This window comes from Elgaria multicarinata, chromosome 23, assembly GCF_023053635.1.
Source record: "Elgaria multicarinata webbii isolate HBS135686 ecotype San Diego chromosome 23, rElgMul1.1.pri, whole genome shotgun sequence".
Classification (NCBI taxonomy): domain Eukaryota; kingdom Metazoa; phylum Chordata; class Lepidosauria; order Squamata; family Anguidae; genus Elgaria; species Elgaria multicarinata.
In genome coordinates, this window is record NC_086193.1 from 7,821,798 (window position 1) to 7,833,753 (window position 11,956).

At 47.4% G+C, this 11,956-nt stretch overlaps 1 protein-coding gene across 1 annotated transcript; it reads left to right on the plus strand.

The window, feature by feature from the left end:
• The first annotated feature begins 208 nt into the window (after window positions 1-208).
• Window positions 209-10,051, plus strand: PLPPR3 (phospholipid phosphatase related 3). Its single transcript, XM_063147025.1, has 7 exons — window positions 209-283; window positions 555-740; window positions 3,505-3,634; window positions 3,813-4,008; window positions 5,784-5,841; window positions 7,182-7,355; window positions 8,747-10,051. The coding sequence occupies exons 1-7, from the start codon at window positions 209-211 to the stop codon at window positions 10,049-10,051; spliced, it is 2,124 nt and encodes a 707-aa protein (XP_063003095.1).
• The last annotated feature ends 1,905 nt before the right edge of the window (window positions 10,052-11,956 follow it).

The window sequence follows — 11,956 nt, forward strand, 5'->3', positions numbered from 1 at the left end:
ATTGGGTCATAGGAGAAGGGGTCTGTAGGAGCATGAAATGCATACATGTGCCTTTATGGATTCCATGTTTCAGTTCTGTAACTTCCCACCACGGAAACGTCTGCCTATCCTATCCTATCCTTCTATTTTTAACCTTGTCCTTCAACAGAACCTGAGCTGAGACCCGCCCCTGCCCACCCCCATTCCTCCGTATCCCACTGCTGACACCATGATCTCTGCAAAGGACAAGCCAAAGGTCCCCAAAGACAGCATGACCCTCCTTCCCTGCTTCTACTTCGTTGAGGTAAGGGGAAGGTTTTCACAGGCTGCCTGCCGCAGCCACCACCACCAATTAGAGGAGGGTGGCGGAACATATGGAAAGCAGAGCAGCTAAAAGACTTCAGGTGGGCACCAGAGACTAAGGTACTTCAGAGGGTGATGCTACACAGCCTTGTCTTCTTTCTGCATTTGAGCAGACACCATCCCTGGTAGCTCACTAGGGTTGGCCTCACTCTGAGGATCCTGGTTCAAATCTGATTCTCATTTTGATCTCATTTTATTCTTTTGGCCTCCAGTTGCCCATTGTGGCTTCCTCCATCGTGACGCTCTATTTCCTGGAGCTGACTGACCTCTTCAAGCCAGCCAAGGTGGGCTTCCAGTGCTACGACCGAGCCCTCTCCATGCCCTACGTGGAGACCAACGAGGAGATGATCCCGTTGCTGATGCTGCTGAGCCTGGCGTTCGCAGCTCCCGCAGCCTCTGTGAGTGGACCCGGGCAGACCTGCTGCGTCTATCGATCTCTTAAACATTTAACTGTATTGACACTCCACCGATCCTCCCCAGAGCGCCAATTAAAGCCCTACTTAGAGTAGACCCATTGAAATGAATGGACTTAAGTTTGGATTCTACCCAAAGGTTCATTTCAAAAACAATGTGTGAACTGTAGCTTTCCTCAGCATTTCAACTCTCGTCTCTGTCCATCCTCTCTCCCTCTGCTAGTTTTCTTCCTTCATGTGGAAGTGGGTTTGACTAGGGTGACCCTATGAAAAGGAGGACAGGGCTCCCGTATCTTTAAAAAGGGAATTTCAGCAGGTGTCATTTGTATATATGGGGAACCTGGTGAAATTCCCTCCATCACAGCAGTTAAAGCTGCAGCAGCCCTGCCCCATTTTAAATCCGGTCACTCTAGTATAGTTCCTGCAGCTTTAACTGTTGTGATGAAGAGGGAATTTCACCAGGTTCTCCATATATACAAAGGACACCTGCTGAAATTCCCTTTTCAATACAACTGTTAAAGATATAGGAGCCCTGTCCTCCGATCACCCTAGCTGATGGAAGCTGATGCACAGCAAGACCAGGGAGAGGAAGGCTGGGGCAGCCAAGGCAGGAGACACCTCCTTGCTCCACCCACAGAGTGGCTGCACACATCCCATAATACCCGCTCAAGATGGCCACTTGCTTGTTATTGTTATGATTACAAAGGCAACACAGGCCGCCCCTGTCCACTCCTGGAAAGCGAGCGAAGGGCTGCCTGGAACGTCTGGTTACAAAGAGGATACGGAACGAGAAACAGCAATGGAGCGAATTCTTGGAAGCGGCCTGCATGTTTTCAGGAAGTGGTCTCAGCGAGCTGTTAGGCCTGTGAAACGCACGGGCCGTTGACTAGCATTTGTCCCCCTTTCCTTTCCTTTCCTTTCCTTTTCAGAATCAGCAACAAACCATACCAAACAACAGGCTATATGTAAACCTGAGAGTGTTGAATAGGGTGACCCTATGAAAAGGAGGACAGGACTCCTGTATCTTTAACAGTTGTATTGACAAGGGAATTTCATTTGTTTGCATGCGGCACCTGGTGAAATTCCCTCTTCATCACAACAGTTAAAGCTGTAGGAGCCCTGCCCTCTTTTGGATCTGGTCACTCTAGTATAGCATCTACAGTTTTAACTGATGTGATCAAGAAGGAATTTCACCAGGTGCTGCATGCACACGAATGACACCTGCTGAAATTCCCTTTTCTATGCAACTGTTAAAGATACAGAAGCCCGGTCCTCCTTTTCATAGGGTCACCCTAGGTTTGACTCCAAGCCCCACCCCCTCTAGTTCTTCTTCCCTTCATCCATCTGGATGACTTCCAATTCTCCTTTTCTTCCCATTGTCTCTGTGTGTGTATGTGTCTTTTTATACATTTCCTAGGCTCCCCCTTCCCCAAAACCTGGTGCCCTCCAGATGTGTTGGATTACAACTCCTATCATTCTCAGCCAGCATGGCTCTACATTAAAAACAAAAGAACATAACCGAAACGCCTTGCTGGATTAGTTTGGAAATTTATCTAGTCCAGCTTTTTCCTACTAGTGGCTGCTGGGAAGTCCACAGGCAGGCCTGGATTTAACCAGCATCTGTCAGGGATGTTTTAGGGTGGATTCCTGCATGGACTCTATGGCCTTAGAGGCCCCTTCCAACTCTACTCTTCTATGATTCTATGATTCTTCCCAGAAATCAAAATTTAGAGGTAGACTTCCTCTGGGCATGGAGGTTCCCTTCAGTTCTCTTCCCTTCAATTTCTGCATCATGTGGCAGCGAATTCCACAAGCTAATTCTACATTGTGTGAAGATCTCCGTTCCTCCCTGAAATTGGAGAATCTCTCAGGCAACGGCAGCCAGAGCTCTGTAGTTTAGCCAAGGACAAGGAATGCCAACAGGCACACAACTGCGTATCAATTTTAACAATTAAATCAGACAACAGTAGTATCAAGAGTCAAAATAATGACTTCTATTTTTTTATAATTATATCAATTTTAAACAGTTCAATCAAACAAAAATTGTATCAAGAGTCACGGCACCATAATAACTAATAACTTAGTACAAAAAATATAATTCAGTCTGTTGTTATAATATTATTGTTTAGATATCTAAAAAGCAACCATTTGCCTTATGTTCTTGTCATCCATGTAACGGTTTAGAGAAGTCATTATTCTGACTCTTGATACAATTTTTGCTTGATTGAACTGTTTAAAATTGATATAATTATAAAAAATAGAAGTCATTACTTTGACTCTTGATACTATTGTTGTCTGATTTAATTTTTAAAATTGATGCACAGTTGTGTGCCTGTTGGCATTCCTTAGCATTGGTTATTATCAACTGCAGCCTTCGTGTGTTTTGGTTTAGCCAATGACAGACATGAGTGCATTCTGTGATGTAAGAGCAGTTCAACCAACCCCCAGCAGCTCTTTCACCATCACCACCAAATCCTCCCACGCAGGGTAATCCTGCTTTAAGAGGGGCCACTCGCTTAGGAAAGGAAAGGAACCTGTCGTGCAAAGCACTTGAGTCATTGCTGACTCCGAGAGGGACGCCTGCTTTCGCTGACGTTTTCTTGGCAGGCTTTGTAGAGGGGTGGTTTGCCATTGCCTTCCCCAGTCGCTTAGGCAGTACAAAAGAAACAGATGAAGTTGGGTGAGGCTTGCCTGGAGATGCCACCTCTCCCTGCTCCCTGCTCCACTCTCTCTCCTCCTTACCTCCTAGATCATGGTGGGCGAAGGGATCGTGTATTGCTTGCAGTCCAAGACAAAGGGCCGTGGCAGCTCTGAAGGAAGCATCAATGCCGGCGGTTGCAACTTCAATTCCTTTCTCCGCAGAACAGTCAGATTTGTGGGTAAGTTTATCTGACTCCTCTCCAGTTCTGGGGCATGGGGCAAGTTGCCCAATTATTATTATCATCATCATCATCATCATCATTTGTATACCACCATTTGACATTTGTATACCAATCATTTGACATTTTGAACAAGCTGAAGACTGAAACCCTGGCTGAAATTGATCCCCCCATTCAGGTGTCCACGTATTTGGCCTCTGTGCCACAGCTCTGGTGACAGACGTGATCCAGCTGGCCACAGGATACCACGCCCCATTCTTCTTGACTGTCTGTAAGCCCAACTACACTCTTTTGGGTATCTCCTGTGACTCCAACCCTTACATCACTCAAGATATCTGCTCAGGTCAAGATCAGCATGCCATCCTTTCAGCCAGGTAAATCCATTTCCGCATCTGTCCCCCCTGCTTTGAAAGATGGTCTCCTGCCTCTACCTGCATTTTGGCCAGTATGATCATAAAATCATACAATAGTAGAGTTGGAAGGGGCCTAGAAGGTCATTGAGTCCAACCCCCTGCTCATTGCAGGAATCTACCTTAAAACACATATTAATGTCATTTTTGTCAATTTCACCAGTGCACTAGTCAATATCACTTCCCCAATGGTCTTCAACCATGTTATTTATACTGTTGATTCTGCGGAAAAGTACATGAACTGAGTTTTTGGGAATCTATTGCAATTTGAGAGTTTGCTGCTGGAATAGAATTACCCTGTTTCTCATGGCCTTCTAGAGCCTGTTCTATACAACATACAGCAGAAATGATGTGATCAAAGTGTTCACCATTTCATTCTTTAAGTGGCATGTCCTTAAATAAACACATCCTTGGCAAAGAGAAAACTAGCACATACTTCTCCTTGATATGCTAGTTTTCTGCTTGCAGGGATTCTTTTTTTTAAAAAAAATGTAGACTGCAATTCCCCCTCCTGGAATGGAAAACATAGGCAAGTGGTCGTTTTAACAAAACTGATGATGATATGACAGCAGGTGTAGGTATACCTAAGATGGCTCAAGGTCTGAGTTCGATTTCAGTGAAGCTCTCAGAGGCTGCATTCCAGTGGTGGGCAGGACATAAGGTAGGGTGACCACATGGAAAGGAGGACAGAGCTCCTGTATCTTTAACAGTTGTATTAAAAAGGGAATTCCAGCAGGTGTTATTTGTAAAGTTGTAACAGTAAAGTTGCCAGAGCCCTGCCCTCTTTTGTATCTGGTCACTCCAGAGGGGGAAAAAACCTGCACTTAAGCTGTGAAACTACCACATGATTGACAGTCAAGGAAAAAGGGAAATATGGCATTGGCCATCTGGGAAATCCCCAGAAAAAAATGAAATCGGGACAAAGAAAGATCTAAGTAACAAGCTCTGCTAATCCTGAACTGCTTGCAATACCTTCCTTGCAATACCTTTGTATGAAGATAAACTTTCCTAAACTTGAACTCAGGCCTAGGGTTTGCAAGACGGCCTTGTGAAACCTCATTTCTTTCATCAACTGAACAAGATTAGAATATACAAAATGGATTTAGCTGATGCTTTACAGACATGATCTTAATCAACGCACACCCACCCACAACCCCCATTTTTAGTTTCAGACACGGGGAACTAGAGGTGGAGTCTGAGACCAGAGAAATGAACTTAAGTTCCTCTCGTTCCACAAAAGAGTTCTTTCCCTGCCCCAAACCAGCTCCACTCAAACTGATATCGAAAAGGGGTCCCAGTCTCTCCTTGCAAACACCCTAATAGTAGGGTGACCATATGAAAAGGAGGACAGGGCTCCTGTATCTTTAACAGTTGTATTGAAAAGGGAATTTCAGCAGGTGTCATTTGTGTATATGGATAACCTGGGGAAATTCCCTCTGCATCACAACAGTTAAAGCTGCAGGAGCCCTGCCCTCTTTTAAATCTGGTCACTCTAGTATAGCTCCTGCACCTTTAACTGTTGTGATGAAGAGGGAATTTCACCAGGTTCTCCATATATACAAATAACACCTGCTGAAATTCCCTTTTCTATGCAACTGTTAAAGATACAGGAGCCCTGTCCTCCTTTTCATATGGCCACCCTACCTAATAGTCCCAACTCTCCTTCCTAGGCTCACTGTCGCCACTGAAGATAGCAGCAATTCCCCCACACCCCCATATGACCATTTCTTTCTCACTAGGAAAACGTTCCCTTCTCAGCATGCCACGCTGTCTGCTTTTGCTGCTGTCTACGTGTCGGTGAGTTTCTCCACTCAGCTGGATTGTTGGTTGCAAGGAGCAACTACTAGCAAAGAGGGTTGGCGAGGTATCTCAGCACTGGAAAGAAGCCGGATGCTATCGGGAGGGAGGCCAGGGCAGTTTAGCATCCTACTCAGTAAAAACAGAAAGGTTACGGCCTTGCTTATTGGGGTTGCTAAAAGTATCATTAGGATACCCACTGCTAAGGACTGTCTACGCACAGGGAAAGCCCCACAGTGGTTGTGGATCTGTGCCCTGTTGGTTAGACGACGCAGGCGCAAGTTTACAGCCACCGCAGGGCTTCGCCAGGATGCTGCGTTTTGAAAAAGTCGAGGACTTACCCCAACTTTTTCAAAGGGAGCAACATCAACACGGCACTTCTGCCATGTAATCATAGAATCATAGAATAGCAGAGTTGGAAGGGGCCTATAAGGCCATCGAGTCCAACCCCCTGCTCAATGCAGGAATCCACTTTAAAGCATCCCTGACAGATGGTTGTCCAGCTGCCTCTTGAAGGCCTCTAGTGTGGGAGAGCCCACAACCTCACCAGGCAACTGATTCCATTGTCGCATTGCTCTAACAGTCAGAAAGTTTTTCCTGATGTCCAGCTGGAATCTGGCTTCCTTTAACTTGAGCCCGTTATGTCGCTCTGCTGCCAATCTGGGACCAACCTGGGGGTGGAGCCTGGTGGAAGGCGACCAGCAATTGGCGACCTTCCGCCAGGAAGAGGACGAGGGAAGCTCCGGGACCCGGACAGCCACCCAAAAATTCCACACTCCCTCCTTGGGGTCAGGTTTACCTGATGCCACCCTGAGAGATGGAAAGCACGGGGTCGAGAAGGGAGGTGGCGCCGTGAATATCGCCTCCAAGCTAGCCAATCAGTGAACCTAGTCTGGTCTGTTTCGGTCTTGCACCACTTGCTGTGAATATCAAGGCTCCGCTAAACGCTCATAGCCAAGAGCCAGTGGCTATCCACCACCATCAATTTGTGGCTGCAAATTCTTTCAGTTAATTACGCAGGGTGTGAAGAAGGGCTTTCTTTTGTCCATCTCAAATCTACTGTCATTCAGTGACCCCCCAAGTTCTAGTTTATTGGTAGACCCTCTCCGGTCTTTCTCCACAGCATGCATAATTGGATAAGCCCCTGTCATGTCCCGTCCCCACCGTGCCCCCAAAACAGCCACCACCAATGCTTCAGACTGCCTCTCTTTGCTACCTGGGCTGTTTTTGCCAGCTTTCACTGCCGCAAGCACAACACGCTGTGAGATTTCAGATGTGTTGAACATCAGCGACAGCGGACGCAAGAACACCTTGCAAATACCACTGTATTGTTTTTGCAGATGTACTTCAACTCCATCATCTCCGACAGCACCAAACTCCTCAAGCCAATCTTAGTGTTTGCTTTTGCAATTGCGGCTGGGATCTGTGGTTTGACGCAAATCACCCAATACCGCAGCCACCCCATTGATGTTTATGTGGGCTTCCTGATTGGCTCTGGCATCGCAGCCTATTTGGTAAGTTCCTGTCATTCCAAATCCCATTGGGTGGGAGACCGGGAGAGAATGGCTGAAGACACGGCGTCCTTTTAAGAGCAATACAGACAGTGTGTGTGTGTGTGTGAGCCCTTCTCAGACTGTATCACTTTGAAATACAGGTGGGGTAAGTGGAATTCTTGGAATGCTTTCCAACCTCACAAAAAAATTCACTCAGAAACCTAGCATGTCAAGAGAATGGACAGGCTAGGATAAGGCTGCACTTGATATGCTAGCTGTCCACATTTTAACTTTAAATACAGGGAAGTTTTTAATACAGGGAAGGATGTGATAATTGAATCCTCCTTCCTCAGCATTGTGAACTGGTACAGTCCCAGGGGGCTGAACCACACAGTTTTCATTTACCTTTTTTAGGCCAAGTCAAAGATCACAAAAAAAAAATGTGCAAGCTTTTGAGATCTCCAGATCCCTTCATCAGGCAAAAAAAGAATACAGCAATCAGGTTGGCAGTGGGAGTGGGGGAGAGGAGTAGAAGGGGGGCGAAGGATGAGTGGATGTTCGTAGTCAAGATGTCTCTGCATAAGGTGAATTTGCAGACATTCAGACTGGGCTCCTCCAGGTGATGTGATGGTTTCAGTGCCCCTAGGACCACTGGGAAGAGGAAAATTGCAGGCAATTGTTGGTCTTCCATTTTTGAAAACATAAAATCCAAGTGTTAACTCAAAAAATGTCTCCATCATGGTTGAACCAGACGAGATCCTTGATTGATGGAAAAAAAGAAGTTTTTGTATTAACAAAGCTGGAGATAAATATAAATGGCATGCTAGGTTAATAGAACTCAAATTGGGTAGTAATAGAAGCCAAATTGGGTAATTTTACTTAGTAGTCGAAGGGGATGAAAGCTCAGAGAATAAAGTCCCACCAGCTTCAGGTGGTATAATATCCTCTTCCTCCTCCAAGTCACACACACACAAAAAAATCCATTGTAAAAATTCCAAACTTCATATAGTAGGATGACCATATGAAAAGGAGGGCAGGTTCCCTGTATCTTTAACAGTTATATAGTAAAGGGAATTTCAGCAGGTGTCATTTGAATGCATGCAGCACCTGGTGAAATTCTCTCTTCATCACAACAGTTAGAGCTGCAGGAGCTGTACTAGAGTGACCTAGTACAGATACAAAAGAGGGCAGGGCTCCTGCAGCTTTCACTGTTGTGATGAAGACGAAATTCCACCAGGTGCTGCATGCATACAAAGGACACCTGCTGAAATTCCCTTTTCTATATAGCTGTTAAAGAAACAGGAGCCCTGTCCCCCTTTCCATATGGTCACCCTAACATCTAGTGTAATGCCTCAATAGGCCGAAGTGTGATGTGTTTGCCTGTAATGGCCACCTCCTCTTGCATCACACAGGCATACCATGCAGTGGGCAACTTCCGAGCACCAATCGAGAAGGTCCCCTCCAACCCCCCCACCAAGGATGCCCTGAGAGCCCTGACCCAGCGTGGCCACGACTCTGTTTATCACCAGAACAAGTCCGTCAGCACGGACGAGCTTAATCCCCAAACCCGTCTGGAGGGGATGAACCGGCAGGTACAGCGAGAGAAGAACTCCCTTGGCAGCTTAAAGAGGGCCAGCGTTGACGTAGACCTCTTGGCACCCCGTAGCCCCATGGGCAAGGAAAACATGGTCACCTTCAGCAACACTTTGCCACGGGTCAACACTCCCTCCATGGATGACCCCGCTCGCCGCCACATGACCATTCATGTCCCTGTGGACGCCTCCCGATCCAAACAGCTGATCACGGAATGGAAGCAGAAATCGGTGGAAGGGCGTGGCATGACCCTGGCAGAGGAAGTTGCCCGACGGGTCGTGTCGGATTCTTTGGTCGGAGAAGAGGAGGATCACATCCCATCACCCTTGTACCCCACAGTCCAGGCTCGAACTGCGGAGCGCGCCTCCATGGGACCTCGGGTTCTCATCCAGCCAAGACCTGGGGCAACTCAATTAGTCCACATCCCCGAGGAAAGCCAAGCCAACGCTGGTGCTAACATTTCACCCAAAAGCAGCTCCGCCGTGAGGGCCAAATGGATGATGATGGCCGAGAAAGGGACCCAACGGGTGGCCAACCCACCCCGCCTCATGCAGGTCATTGCAATGTCTAAACAACCAGGCATGGTGTCGGTGACACCCAAACACTCAGAGACGTCCTCCTCGTCCACCAGCTCTGATTCCTCCCAGTACCGCTCGCCGTCAGAAAGAGACAGTTCTAGCGTCGTCACCATTGATGCTCACGCCCCGCATCATCCGGTCGTCCATTTGTCTTCTGGGAACGGGCCTTGGGAATGGAAAGCCACCCAGAAAGCTTCTGACTGCCAAGATGCGTATGAGCTCAATGAGATGGGCAAGGATTATCGCGGCTTCCGGCCCGCCAAGGGTGCCGGCGTGTCACCCGGCTCTTCTGTCAGCGACATCGAACAGGACGAACCACGCTACGGCAGCGTAGCCACCATCAACATTGCCCCGGGGGTGGGGGCAGGCCCTTGCTTGGTTTCAGCAGAGACCAGCCCTGCAGAAAACATGTTGGGGGTCGCCAGCCGGGAGTCGACGCTACGGAGGAAGCCCACCAGCCTTACTGTGGGAGACAAGGATGGGCAAACAGAAGAGACGGAAAACTTCTATAAGAAGATGCAAGCCAACCGGAGGTTTAAGGAATAATCCCATCCCGCTAGTCTACGCCATCCAGGGCCAAACCGGGACGGGGAAGGCTTATTTTTCAGACAGGAATTTAATTTTGATGGTGGGTCCAAGATCAAGGCTTGGACAGTGGGGTTGGTTCCAACGTCAGCATAGTTGAAATCATGGAGTCTCCTAGACACTGGGATCTTTCAGGAAGAGAGTTGAACCAAGGAATTGGCCTCCCGTTTCTGGATTATCATACTTTACTCCACACTGGGAATGGGGTGATTGTGAAGGCATGTTGGCTGGATTGTTCAGGGGATTTCAAACAAACAAACCAGTTGCTGATGGTGTTAAGGACAGCCGTAACTTTTCTGTAATTACTGACTGTAAAACCAACGAGGGTGGAGGTGGGAATTAAACCACCCAGAAAGGGTTTCGGGTTTCCCCCTGAGCCAGGCTAGTTGTACAAATCGGTATTGTTTTCCACACCCCCAGGGCCAGCGTGTGTGTTTTTGCAATATCAAGAACGAGCGAAAGTGTCATGCAGGGAGGGGTAATTTTACCCACGAAGGTGACATTCCCCCACGGAGAGGCTGGAGAGACATTTTCCTTGATTCAGACTAAATTGGGGATCTGTAAATATCTCAGTGTTCCAATGGCAACTGGGGGAAAGGAGGGAGGGAGAATAGGAAGGGGGGGAGGTGTTGCCCTGAACTGTTTGAGGAAGTTATGTTTCGCCTCTCTTGAGACAAGAATCTCTTGGTGTCTCTCTCTTGGGACAAGAATGGGTCAGGCATCAGACAGAGCGAATGTTTGTCTAGGGAGCCGGGCCGCAAGAAGAACCCTAGCTGGATCAGGTCAAATGTTCATCCTGTCCAGCCACTGCACACCCACTGTGCAGACACCTTTGGGGAGCCTGCAAGCAGAGAAGGGATGCAACAGCCCTCCTTCCATGTTAGTAATTGGAGGTAGACTGCCCCTGAGTAAGGAGGCTCTGTTTAGCTAACTTGGTTACGAGCTATTGGCAGACTTGCCCTCTGTAGAAGTATAAGAAGACCCAGGCAGGATCTACACTACTGTTTTATAATGCTTTATAACAGTATTGACAACTGTTGGGGCCCAGGACAAATTCTATATACAGTTTTCAAACTGTTTTCAAAGTATCCCCGCTTGGGATAGATCTGTCTCCAGATGCAGCAGCTAACCAGGTGGCCTCAGAGAACCCAGGTCTTGGTCAGATTGCCCAAACACCGGCTTGTGTGCAACCAGTTGAAAGAACTCATGACCAAGGCTGTGTGTCTTTTGCTTTTCAAAAAAAAAAAGATTGTATGTGTGTGAGAGAACTCTGCTCCCTCTCCAAGGCCGGATCTACACTACTGCTTTAAAGCACTTTATAACAGTTATAAAGCGCTTTAAAGCAGTACTGTAGAACCGGCCTATAACCTGCTTCGTTTACAACATTTGCTCAACTTCTTCTGGCAGCCATGGGTAGGGTGACCATATGGAAAGGAGGACTGGGCTCCTATACCTTTAACGGTTGCATAGAAAAGGGAATTTCAGCAGGTGTCATTTGCATGCATGTAACAGCTGGTGAAATTCCCTGTTCATCACAACAGTTGAGGCTACAGGAGCCCTGCCCTCTTTTGTAGAGTGACTAGATACAAAAGAGGGCAGGGCTGCTGCAGCTTTAACTGTTATGATGAACAGGGAATTTCACCAGGTTCCTCATATATACAAAGGACACCTGCTGAAATTCCCTTTTCTATGCAACTGTTAAAGGTACAGGAACCCTGTCCTCCTTTCCATATGGTCACTCTAGCCATGGGAAAACACAAGGATGTAGATGGGACAAAAAGGCTCATCTCTCAATGGCTGGGAATCTGACTCAGAATCCTGCCCACCCCTGCCAACATCTGAGATTTCGCCAGGCATTCAACCGGA

Bases quoted from the DNA above. Each gene is read 5' to 3' on its own strand.
- PLPPR3 (XM_063147025.1), top strand. From the start codon at position 209: ATGATCTCTGCAAAGGACAAGCCAAAGGTCCCCAAAGACAGCATGACC. The intron at 741-3,504 runs GTGAGTGGACCC...CTTACCTCCTAG, and splicing joins TCGCAGCTCCCGCAGCCTCT to ATCATGGTGGGCGAAGGGAT. The intron at 7,356-8,746 runs GTAAGTTCCTGT...TGCATCACACAG, and splicing joins CTGGCATCGCAGCCTATTTG to GCATACCATGCAGTGGGCAA.